Source organism: Corvus cornix, chromosome 2 (genome assembly GCF_000738735.6).
Source record: "Corvus cornix cornix isolate S_Up_H32 chromosome 2, ASM73873v5, whole genome shotgun sequence".
Taxonomy (NCBI): Eukaryota; Metazoa; Chordata; class Aves; order Passeriformes; family Corvidae; genus Corvus; species Corvus cornix.
In genome coordinates, this window is record NC_046333.1 from 9,488,836 (window position 1) to 9,501,445 (window position 12,610).

A 12,610-nucleotide genomic window follows, 5' to 3' on the forward strand; every position below is an offset into this window, starting at 1 on the left:
CCCAAGAAAAAGGAGACCTACCAGATTTCTTTACAATAGTACTGCAAATCAGTTTAATTAAAAAGATGATGACACCTACTTAGACTTAGGCAGGCTTTTTTCCTTTTTCTTGAGTAGATGAGAAAATAAAACAAGAGGGGAAAAAAAAACCAACAACAAACAAAACCATAAAAATCGCTCCAAACTAGAGCAGAAACTTAAGCAAGTATGTAGGACCCAAAATGCCACAGCAGACTTATAATTAATGTTTTAGCATGTCACTACTTTTACTACAATTGCATACAGTATTTCAGTTTCTGTATAATACATGCTTAAGTTTACAAAAAATTGTCTAAATCTGTTTTCAGAATCAATTCTTTAAAAATGCTAAGATTTCTTGCTATTGTGGTCACCTGCTGATTGTTGACAGACTGCACACAGATACAGCTTCTGGTACCAGGCCAAACTTACATTTAATCTGGGGAAAACAAATTCAGCATGGCTTTTTATCTGTATATTCAAGAAAACAGGAGTCAAAGTTTCACTGATCAAAAAACATGTTGAACATGCTATGTTGTCAAGTCATGAAAGTGGCACTAAGCAACAAGAACCACCCCTAAAATGGAAAAATTAATCAACTTTTTCAGCTTATCTGAGAAAGAACAAAGTAAATTTGTTATACACCTTAGATTATTAAATTCCATTACCGTTTTTAAAGTAAAAGGTAACATGATACCTGGCCTTTAAAAACTTAAAGAGTCCTGGTTTCCTACCTTTGCTCCTCTGTGTAGTGATACTTAAACTGCCACTTTCCTTATATATTTTTGTTTCTAAATTACACTCATTCCAGTATAAAATACAACTAGTGCATAAAAATGCTGCAAATAAAGGGGAAATGTCTTTATCCGAAGACCTTTTTATGTCTTAAAATGTCTTTAAATAAAGACCATTTTGATCTCCAGTTCTTTCTCATTGTAAGTTCTGCTGCCTAGTTTTAAATTATTTGGAAAATAATTTAAACCTCTGCTCCATCCCACCCCATATAATCCATGACATCTTTCAAATATGCAGCAGAGCTATAACTACATGTCAACAAGTCTATGAAGACAGATCTTATTTTTTTAAGACAGTAAACACAGTATTTTTCAGCGCATACTTTTTTGCAGTTAATTCTGTGTTTACATTTTAAGTAACGTAACTTCTACTCATGTTGAATTAATTCACTTTACATGCACAGTATAGAATATTCCTGCTCTGTAACCACCTGCTTATCGAAGAAGCAAATCTAATACTGCCAGCAGAAAAACATTCTCCTGAAATAATTGCTTTCTTAAAAATAAATAACTCAGTGCAGTATTACTGAGTACGTAATATGAACCACTAAAGCAACAGATGATACCAAGGTGTGTGGGGGAAAGGGAGTCATACCTAACACACAAAGCTAAAGCCCTTCTCCAATCACGGGCACAGAAAAACACCACATGTCATATAAATCTTTGAGATACCACATAATTTAGTTGAAAAATGGTTTATTACACCACAGTTTCAGTCCCAGAAGAGAACAAAGTTTCCTATATTTAAAACACAGCACTGTCCTACTCAAGTAATTTAAAGTTTATTTCCATGATCAGAAACCAAGGGAAAATACTTCAATTTGGAGTTCACACTGAGATGGATAAAGCTGATCCCTATTAGAGAAGTCAGGTTCCATCCAGCAGCTCTTATTTCAAACAGACACACTACAGAAGCAGTATTAAGACTCATATAAACGTTAAGGACTATGACAGCAGACAATGAAGACCACTTTTGATTTAAGTGGGCCTTCAGTTTTCAGAAGTCTTCTGTTTTCCAGATTACATTTATTCCGGACGCTACTTTTATTTGAAAGAATGATGCTTCCAGAACATAGCAAATACATCAGCTGAAAGAACCAAGACTGCTAAAATTTAAGAATATGGATAAAGAGGGAGAAAAAAATAACAAAAAAATCTACATCCATCTGCCAACTGGTGTGTGAGAAGAACACACACTTTTGGAAAACCTTGCATATTGATCAGTTGCTTTCTCACAATGCCGTAGGATATATGCAGGTACTTGCAGCCAGCACTTGATTTTTTTGCTTCTGACTTCAGTCAGAAGGCCCCTTTCCAAATCTTTAGTTATTTGGACAACTCCACACAGAAATTAATGGCCATTTTATCAAAGGTAACAAATTGAAACTTCAAACCCATAGCACTAAGCCTGAATATCTACGGCTTAGTTACCAGCAGATTGTTACTATATACAACTCTCCACTACAAATCTCGCTTCAATTAATTCATTTTAAATGCATCAAGTCAGAATACCTCCATTATATTGCTGTGTGATTACAGGACAAACCAAACACAACACACAAGTACTGTAAGAGCTATTTACTGCATCATCTCTGCTTCAAGAGGTAAAACCATTTAATATTTCCTGTACACTGTACTCATTTTTATCATGATCTTCCACCAGAACTTTGGCAAAAGATAGAATAAAAGAGGAGTAAAAGACTCCTGTCTCACACCTACCCACTCTATTCTCTCCTATAATTTCCTTAGTAGAGCTAGAACAGGTCACATCAGGTATTGCAATCTGATTACATGAAAACGGCTGCATGGACTCTTTATCATCTCCGTACTGCTGGATGCACAGTCACTGCAAAGAGTCCCTAGGAGAGATGTGAGTGACTATAGGTCAGGAGCAGAGAGTAGTCAATAAAGGAATCGCACGGAAAGAATCAGCAGAAACCCTCAAGACTTCAAGTACAGGTACTAAGAGAGCAGCAAGCTCTGCACAGCCCATCACAGGGGAAGAGCAGAGCACAGGGAGGCCTGGATGCACACTGGTACTGGCACTAGCAGCTGGCAGCTGCATCAAAAACATCATTAATCCTCCAAAGGAGAAATTACAAAGAAAAGGTGTTCAACTTTGAAGCTGGATTTCAGCTAAAAAAAGTAAGCAACGTTAGTTATGAAGACTTATTAGAAAGCCTGAAACTTTCAAAGGAAGATTTGGAGAAAGCATTTTAAAAACTCCACATCAATCTACAAATAAAGCCACCACAGCCCCTGTACCTTAGCCCTCATGTCACAGCCCTGGAACCACTCAGAAACACCACCTCACTTCTGTTTCACCCCCATTTGGTAACACTTCACTGAAAGCCCTAACAACGTTAAGAGCCCGATTGTTTTTCCCTCTCATCTCAACTTTTTAAGGAACGGCCCAAGCCACGACATCCGCGTTCTGTAGAGAGACCGTGCTAGAGCAAAGCCGTGCGCGTCACTGGCACCTGAGGGGAAAGAAACCCAAACGCTGCAGTAAAGTTTATTTCTGCGAGGGTAAACCCTGGCCACGGCAGGCTCAGGCTGTCACCGCCGCCAGCGCCGCGGGCGTAGCAGAGCGGGCGGCGGGGACAGGGACAGGCCACCCCGGCGGAGGGAGAGAGAGAGGCAAGGGACACCCTGCCCGCCCGCTCCCGCCGCTGAACACCGTCTCAGAAGAGGCTGGCGAACCGGGACAGGCAGCTATGGGACGCGGGAGATGCAATGCCCTCACCCCTCCCGCCAGGCCGGCTCTGGGGCTCCGGCCTCCGGCCTGTGGCGCAGCCCCGCGTGCCGGGGCGGGGGCACCGCCGCGGGGGAGGGTGTCACGCAGGTCCCGGGGAGGTAACAGGCCCCGGCCCGCCGGGCGCGGGTGCTCCCGGCAGCGCCGAAGGGTGTTGGCCACTCACCCACGCAGGCAGATCCGCGGAGGAGACGCTGAGCCGCACCGCCTCCTCCTCGTCCTCCAGGAAGGCGAGCGCCCGGCCCAGGCGGGAGCTCTTGCCGCCGCGGTGCCTGCGGATCCAGAAGAGCCCGCACAGGGCGATGAGCACCCAGCTGAAGCTCAGCCCCAGGTAGCCCAGCACATACACGGGGAAGATCAGCACGAAGCTCCTCGCAAACTGCGACACCAAGCCCGTCACGTCCACGCTCAGCAGCGGTGGAGGCGACTCCGGCACAGGGTCCGCAGCCGCCGCGTTCTCCGCAGCGGGATCCGCGGCGGACCCCGCGCCGGGGGGCTGCTTAGCGCCTGCCCCGCTCATGCTACCGCAGCGGCGGCTCCTACTGCTGCTGCCGCTCCTCCCGCTGCTCCTCCTCCTGGGGCGCTGGCGGCGAGCGGGCAGGGGGCAGGGCGGTGGCGGCAGCGCCTCCTCGCATCCCGCGCCCGGCCCCGCTCACCGCGCTCCGGCACCACCCGCTGCCGCTTCCGGGCTTGGCCGGCCCAGCTCCGACCGCCGCTGCCGCCTGGAGGAGGCGGCTCGGCCCGGCCGCCGCTATTGGCGCCCGGCCGCCGCACGAACGCCTCTGTCCGCCACCTCCCCCGCCCCGGGCAGCCTCTTCCCCTCCCCTCCGCTGCTCGCTCATCCCTCCCTCGCAGGCCTGCCCGGCAAGCGCGGGTTCGCACCGCCGCCGGGACCCGCGTCCGCTCGGGTCCCCCGCCCGGCTGCGCTCGGGGCCACGGCCATCACTGCGCGGCCTCCGGGAATGCGGGAAGAGGAGCGCGGCTCTGGGGGGCACCGCGAGGAAAGGGCTCTTGGTGGGTGGCAGGAGCAGGACGAGCGTGCCAAGGCGTGTGTGCACTTCCTCATGGGCAAACCACACCGTCCGTCTCCCATTCTCTTCAGTCACGTATGCGGTTGTATGGTTTCTACCTGTTACGCCCTTCGATAACAGCCTTCGTGTCTCTCTTTGTTCCTTGTTGATGGGTATTATTAAAGGAGAGACTGATCAATGCCTCAGAGGAACCAGACGCTGGTCACTCCGCGTCTTAGTTACAACAGGTGCTTCCTGAAGCTTTGCTCACATAAAGCTGCCTCCTCTGTCATCTTGTTAACCCACACGAGTACCGAGGATGGCACCCACTGTTTCGGGATTTGTTAAACTGAAAAAAACTGATTTTACAACAGGTTTGTGTCCTATATCCCTTTAACACCTGGTTCCCACATCATTCCTCCTATCATTCCTTTATCTTTTCAAATAATGTAGCCACCAGTTTCGTAAGAGGCAGCTGTTGCTTGTCCTTAGCTCTGTCCTTATCAGCTTGCTGGTACACACTCACTGATAAAACTCAGCATTTACCACGAGTTTGGGGTTTTTTTTCTTTTGGCTTTAAATAGCTGACTTTTCACTTAGTGGGAATGAGGGTTCTTTCTCCTCTCTTCAAATGCCAATGTTCACACAATGTGTAGGACTTTGAGACTTAATATTTGCAGGCAGGGATGAGGGGAGAATGACTTTAGCCCATAGTCTGAAAAGTTATGAAAACACACACAAATGGACAAATAGGAAAGCTGTATAAGCTTCACTTTATTAAGAAGTGAAAGTAACCTCATCTCAATTATCCAGAGAAAGTCGAAAAGGCAATGGCATCAAAGGGAAAGTTGTTTGCTTCGTGCTGCACAGCAGAATTGGAAAAAGAATCTGTATTTTGACAACTGAATGTGGTGTTCTGTTTTCTCTTCTTTCCAAAATCCCTCCATGCCTGCCATCAGACTCAATGGACCACTTTAAGCTAAAACATTTTCTGGCCATAGACTCATGCTGCTCTTCTGTACTTCCTCTTTACCATTGACAGTGTATGTTTCCCATCTGTGTATTAGGTTACTAAGGATGAAAATTCAGAAGAACCAAATAATAAAAAAAGAAGTAACAAAATCAGTGATTTACTACTAGGTGGCAATCCAAGCTTTCAAATAACAATTTACTTTAGGCCTTCTAGAGAACTCAAAACACCTACAGGCTCTAACCATGAGGGAACTGAAGAGCAGCATGAAACCCTAGAAAATTCTGTGACCTTAAACTGAGGATATCAAGTATGATGCTGTGACCCCTTTGGACACCAGTGAAATTAACTACAGTAAATCTGGGTGATTTTTTGCATTTATTGAATTCCTCTTCTTATTACTTACTCTGCTTATAATGTCACTTTAATGTGGACTCATCACTCCTGAGTTTCAGTAACACCTACTACAAATGGACATATTGTATGCTGGCTTCCTCCATTACATCCAACACTATTAATATTCTCTCATTTTTTCAAGTCTTTTGTTCTCAGCCTTGGACTCCATTGTCCATTTTATTTCCCCATCTGGCCTCACAGTATCTGCATCAGAATACAACTGTACCACAAACTAAAATGAAAATTAAAAATGAAAGAAAAAAAAGTGATTGAATTGATGTGATATTTGGCAAGTAACACTTTACCATATGGTACATATTATTCTGCTCTCATGTATGTCCAGCATGTATTTTGAAAATCAGCTGAATATAGAATTTAGAGGAGTACCCCATACAGTCAAATTTAATACAATGGAGAAACACAACAGGAAATAAAAATTAATCTTGTAGGAGCATTTAGGATGACAAACATATAAGTGTAGACCAGGCAGCCTAGCACTGATTCTGAGCAGAGTAATTCATTAATCTATGTGGAAGTTTGATTAATCAGAACTAAAAGTGGGTGATAATGTGCCAGTCAAATAGGAAAACAGAAGCAAGATCTTGTAGCATGAATTTGATAATGTTTATCTGTAACATCAAGAGGCAGTTCTGATAAAGAGGTTACCGCTGACTTCTAAGAACCTCTGTAGATAACTGACTTGGACCCACACAATATTTTGATGAAGAAACTGGGTGGTATGAAATTAGCATACCCACTGTTGTAATAGAGACAAAAGAGTCTTGTTAAAATCAAGATACAAAGTCTGCTGCTAAGGCATAAATTAGTGCTAGTTACTCCATTATAATTTTTTTTAATAAAATGTTCTGGATAAACACTAGTTATTTGTTCATTCTAATATTTTGGTGTTGATAAAGAGTTTAATAATTTGCTCAAGAATCTTGGATGTTAGTGCACATATTTCTGATCATATACTTTAATATTTACAAATTCAGTCTCCTATGCATCAGGAACTCTTGAAGACATATGGCCCAGAGACTGCTCTGACTTCTCCTTAAGTATCCTATAATCAATTGTATCAGCTACACAGCTGATTATATTTATTTTATTTAGATAACATTTATTCTTTTCACATCCTGCCTTTTTAGGCCTGTTGTGTTATTAGAATTTTAATTAATACGTTTTGTTTGCAATATTTCTTTATACGCATTCTTAGCCATATGTGTTTGCTTCTCCTTTTTGCTCTTTTGAATGCAATAGCTTTCATAGCAAAGTAGTGTCATTCTATGTTTACCTTTACCTTGCATCACCATCAGTTTGCCATGATGATTTTTTTTCCGGTAAATACTGGCACTACTCTTCAGAATAACTTCCCAAAAGGTCTTGTTTGTACATGGTTTTTGATGATGAGAAAAATTGGGAAAATTCAGTTTATGTGGAAAAAAAGAAAACCTCCGTTTTCCTGACTTCTTTGTATTTCACATAAGAAAACATGTTTTGGAAGCAATTTTAATTGTTACTTCGTGACCATTTTCAGTAACGGTTTATTTCCCTGAAGGACAATGTGTGGTATTACACCTTAGTTTACCCAACAACATTATTTCAGTCTAATGGTTCTCTGTAGAGGTTTTTAGCTATTGAAGAGAAATCTTTATTGAATAGAAATCGGAGAATTTTTGCTGAGGAACTTTATCCTTAAAAAATTGAATTATTAATGCAAATATAATTTACATGAAATTTTATCCTAGTAGATTCTCATGATGGAATACTCTCTAGTTCTGTGTTTAATGTTATCCAGCTGTCTCAACCTGCTCCAGATTATCTAGTGTAGACCACAAATATTTTCTGCCTGCTTCACATTATCTAATATATAGCACAAAGAAGAGTCAAAAGACTCTAACATACCTGAGCTTCTGTTGTTTGGAGAAAAACTACGTATGTCTGATCCCTGGTATCACCCAGGCTGGCTTCAGTTTCACTGAATGCATAAATTGTACTCTCATGACAAGATCCTCAAATATTTATTGTTCCTGAAGACAGAAATACTTTCCACTAAAATGTGTTTCTTAACAAGTTTTCACAGTAATTATAGTCTCATTTTTTAACCCCCATGGGATTCTTACAAGTTCAAAACTAAAGGCACAAACTTTACTACAAAGACACACATTTTTGCTATTTCTATTTATGAACCTGGAGGACTAAGAGAAGCATTTTGACACTTTGCAGGAGGTCATTTATGTATGTCTGCTGATAAAAAAAGGGGGGGGAGGGGAGGAACCCCTACAAAGTCTAGATCCTAACAAATTCCTTTCGTCATTAAAAAGAAAAAAAAATAAAAAAGTATGGGGTTTTTTTTAAATAATAGAAGAGTCATGACTTCTAAGCCTAGTGGAAAGTTGTCATGTTGTCCCTCTGAGGGGTAATATTTCCAGTAACTTTTTGGTATAGTACTGTGATGTGTCATTCCCCAGAGGTGAAGAAAAATGCAATATTGTTTCACAGGCTTAGAGGAACATCCAAAGATAAAAACAAACAAACAAAAAAAGTTTATTACTACAGAATATAAAAAGCTGTGCTATTTTATATTCCTGTTTTTCAGATAACAGTGCAGGTGGAGAAGGAGATATATGTACCAAGCCAGACAAGAGAAAAACCTATAGAAGCTAAAATTGTAAAAAAGTTCCCAGGGCTACCAAACCCCTTGTTTACAACACTTTTCTTGGAAAGAAAATCTGGGACATCCTTTTGTGCTGACTTTACACAACAGATATGTGTCATTTTATTGCCTGTATTCACTTGAGTCTAACACACATTTTATAGAAGCAGTCAAACCACTGATGTATTAATTTTCTCCACTTCATTGGTGAGACATTGTAGTTTATTTTAATACATGGTGGTGATGCCATGATGATTTTTTGCCTTTTCTTTTATATACCTTTTATATACCCTTTTATATAAATTTTATGTATCCTCAGTGCTTTTAACATGCATACTTGTAATTCCTTAAGTCAAATAACTTAGCATAGTTGTAATATTCCATCATGCCAAGAAACCAAATGTCCTGGAGGCCTTGCAGTTGGAAGCCAAAAAGCCCTACACTATCCTGAGAAACCAAGGTCCTCTCTAAAACACATCCTGTAAACTAAGATAAACCCATCCAGGGGAAAATTCCTCAGGATGGAGAAATATCACACTAATCATTCAGGCCTCTCATTAGAAAATCTTTGATAAATATACTAATTTGCAAAATCTATAAATTGTGTACGCGATCTACCGTGTGTGTGCGTTTCGGCGCATTCCACCTTGGCGAAGTGGTGCACCTTAAAGATCCTTAATTAAATACCAGAGTAAAAACCCCTTTTTCCCTTAACCATGTCTGGCTCTTAATTTTAAGACCAGAGAAAGGCAACAGTGGAAACATTTAAGAATGCACAAATTTTAGTATTGTTATTCCAAAGGTGCTATTCTACCTTGTGTTCTCATGCAGCAGTTAAACTTCAGTTTGAACCCGCAGTTTAAGATTTGAATAGTTCTTTCCAAACCTTCTAGTGGCACTTTCCCGCATCTGGAATTTTTCTCCTGTCTTAGAGATGCCTGACTAGTATACTATCATACTGCTAAGAAGAAAAAAGCTATTAGCAGCCAAAACTGACATTTAAAAATATTTTTGCAGTAAATACATATGCTTGTTCTAAACAGCAGACAAGAGAAACAGAACTTGGAAAAAAAAGCTGCTTCTTCTATCCAATTTTTGGTATCACTGTCACATTTACTTATTTAGTTATATGTGTTTGCTATATTGTTGTTAGAAATAAAATTCAGTTATAAAGTTGTTTTGTCCTTCAGTTTCTATACATAGGAAAGCATTTCTGTAGAGACCCTTCCTAAGCAGATGTCTAGTTCCATGTGTTTATAACACTGTCTCCACTGTGGCTAAAGAGCTCTTTGAGTTAATCCAAGATGACTTTTATGGCCACTTTTATTTGTTCAGGGAAGAACGTATAAAATCATAGAGTCATAGCAAAGTTTGAGTTGGGAGGGACCTTTAAGATCATCTAGTTCCACCTCTCTTGCCATGGGCAGGGACATCTTCCACTAGCCCAGGTTGCTCAGAGCTCCATCCAACCTGGCCTTGAACACTTCCAGGGAATGGGGCTTCTCTGGGCAACCTGTTCCAGTTCTTTACCACCTTCACAGTAAAGAATTTTTACCCAATAATCAATCTAAATCTACTCTCTTTTAGTCCATTCTCCAGTGTCCTGTTAGCTCATGCTCTTGCAAAAAGTCCCTCTCTTTCTTGCAGGCTCCCTTCAGGTACTGGAAGGCTGCAGTGATGTCACCCCAAAGCCTTCTCTTCTCCCGGCTGAACAATCCAAATTCTCTCAGCCTTTCCTCATAGGAGAGGTGCCCCATCCCTCTGAGCACCTTGGTGGCCTCCTGTGGACTCGCTCCCACAGTTTTATGTCCTTCCTGTGCTGGGACCCCAGAGCTGGAGGCAGATCTGCAGGTGGGATCTCACCAGAGCGGGGCAGAGGAGAAGAATCCCCTCCCTCCCCTGCTGCCCACAGTACTTTGGATGCAGCCCAGGACATGTCTGGATTTCTGGGCTGTGAGTGCCCATGGCTGGCTCATGTCCAGCCTCTCACCCACCAGCACCCCCAAGTCCTTCTGGGCAGGGCTGCTCTCAATCTGTTCATCCCTCAGACTGTGTCGATAAGAGATGCTTATAGATTATTATTGTTCTGCCAAAACCAGATAAATAATTCATAAGAAGGTTTATAAATATTTTAGTATCCATAGATGTTTATATTTAGTGGATGCAATTTAGCCCTTAAGAGTCATACTTACATTAATGGTGTGTTTGGGCTTTTTCTTTTTTCCTTGGGTTTTTGTGTGTGTGTTTTGTTTGTTTGTGTGTGTGGTTTGGGTTTTTTAAATAAAATATTAAGATGGGGGTTTTTGTTCATAACTGCATGCATGATTTACTTTTTTGCTACATGATAGAGGAAAATATTTCACGGTTTGGACAGTGGAAACTTTTACAGCATTTTTAATTTATTCTGGAAATATGAACACAAGGCAAGGTATCACGGGTCTGTACGTACTTGTCAATTGACTATTTAAGGCCAAGTATAAGGAGTTAAATTTTATCTCTTTGAAGTCAGCCACAAACTCCCATTGAACTATGGCAAGAATGTTTCTCAAATGCAAAAATGCGTCTTCCTTTGCTTTCTTTCCCCCTCAGTAGTCAGTTTTCTACAACCATCAATATTAGCAGTAGCAGTTACATATTAACTTTTTTTTACACTCTGAAAATAGGGAACAAAGTTAAAAGAACCCAGAGGAATTTTCACTTGGTCTTTTAAATTGCACGTGTTAATGGGTTGTAAATATTTGCTGTGAAATGGCACACACCTTTCCTTCAGGCAACCATCGAGCTCATTCCAGGTGTGTTTGGTGAGCTGCCACTTGCACTTTGTTGCAGAAATCAGCTCTGGTACTTGTCACTGGGGGAATATTATTACCATTTTAATTCATTTGTACAAGTGTTTCTCATACCTGCCTCTACCCAGCATCTGGATAAGTGGCAGATTAAGCATAGCACCCTTTCACAGTATTTTTGCCCTGCAGTAATTGTGCACAACTTTATTACAAGTGAGTCAGCCATGATGAGGGATGGTTTCATTATACACTTAACCTAGAGTAGGTCGGTGCTGAAGAGGAGAACAACACTACTTGAGGGCTGTGGGGATGTGTGCCCCATCCCCAACTCACAGGGTCTGAGCTCTCACCTGTGGAAACCCAGCTGGGCATCAGCTCCGAATCACAGAATGGGTCAGGCTGGAAGGGTCATCTGGTCTTTCCGTCACAATTCACCAACTCACCTCGTTTCAGTAAAGAGGTGATTGATGTACTACAGTAATTGAAATTAGAATATGATCAGTGGGTCATCTGGTCCAACCTCCCTGCTCAAGCAGGGTCATCCCAGAGCACATGGCACGGGATTTTGTCCAGATGATTCTGGAATATCTCCAGTGAGGGAGACTCCACAGTGTCTCTGCACAATCTGTTTCAGTGCACGGTCACCTGCACAGTAAAGAAGTTCTTCCTCACGTTCAGGTGGAATTTCTGTGCAGCAGTTTCTGCGCGGTATCTGTTGTCCTATTGCTCAGGATCACCAAGCAGAACCTGGTCCATCCTCTTGGCATCCTCCCATAGATATTTATACACATTAACGAGGTCGCCTGTCACTTGTCTCTTCTTAAGGCCAAACTGGCCCTGCTCCCTCAGCTGTTCCTTGTAAAATATGCTCCTGTCACTTCATTAACTTCGTTGCCCTCCGCTGGACCCGCGACAGGAGCTCCTTGTCCTTCCTGTACTGAGGAGCCCAGAAATGAACACAGCACTCCAGATGTGCATCACCACGGCTGAGGAGAAGGGCAGGATCACCTCCCTGACCTGTTGGCACCCCAGGATCCCCCTGTCCTTGTCCGCTGCCGCTGGACGGCGACCTTCCCGCGGCCCTGCCGCCACCCGCGCCGCGCCGGCGCATCCATCGCTCGGCGAGCGGCTGCTGCCCCTGGTTGCCGGGGCGGGCCCGCACGCAGCGCCCGATCCCGGCCCGCGGCGGCGGACGCGGCCTCCCGGCCCCATGGAGGGGGACAAG

At 42.9% G+C, this 12,610-nt stretch overlaps 2 protein-coding genes across 4 annotated transcripts in view; one reads left to right on the forward strand and one right to left on the reverse strand.

Annotated features, from left to right (window-relative positions):
* ESYT2 (extended synaptotagmin 2) overlaps window positions 1-4,214 on the reverse strand; it is an 82,805-nt gene extending 78,591 nt beyond the window's left edge. For all 3 annotated transcript variants that reach the window (XM_039571692.1, XM_039571688.1, XM_039571684.1), the window contains exon 1: window positions 3,734-4,214. In XM_039571692.1, the coding sequence (XP_039427626.1) occupies window positions 3,734-4,087 (354 nt within the window). In that variant the 5' untranslated portion in view covers window positions 4,088-4,214. The remainder of the gene's footprint in view (window positions 1-3,733) is intronic.
* An 8,125-nt stretch (window positions 4,215-12,339) lies between these two features.
* Window positions 12,340-12,610, forward strand: part of DYNC2I1 (dynein 2 intermediate chain 1) — a 29,172-nt gene continuing 28,901 nt past the window's right edge. The window contains exon 1 of the mRNA XM_039549388.1: window positions 12,340-12,610. Coding sequence (XP_039405322.1) covers window positions 12,356-12,610 — 255 coding nt within the window. The 5' untranslated portion in view covers window positions 12,340-12,355.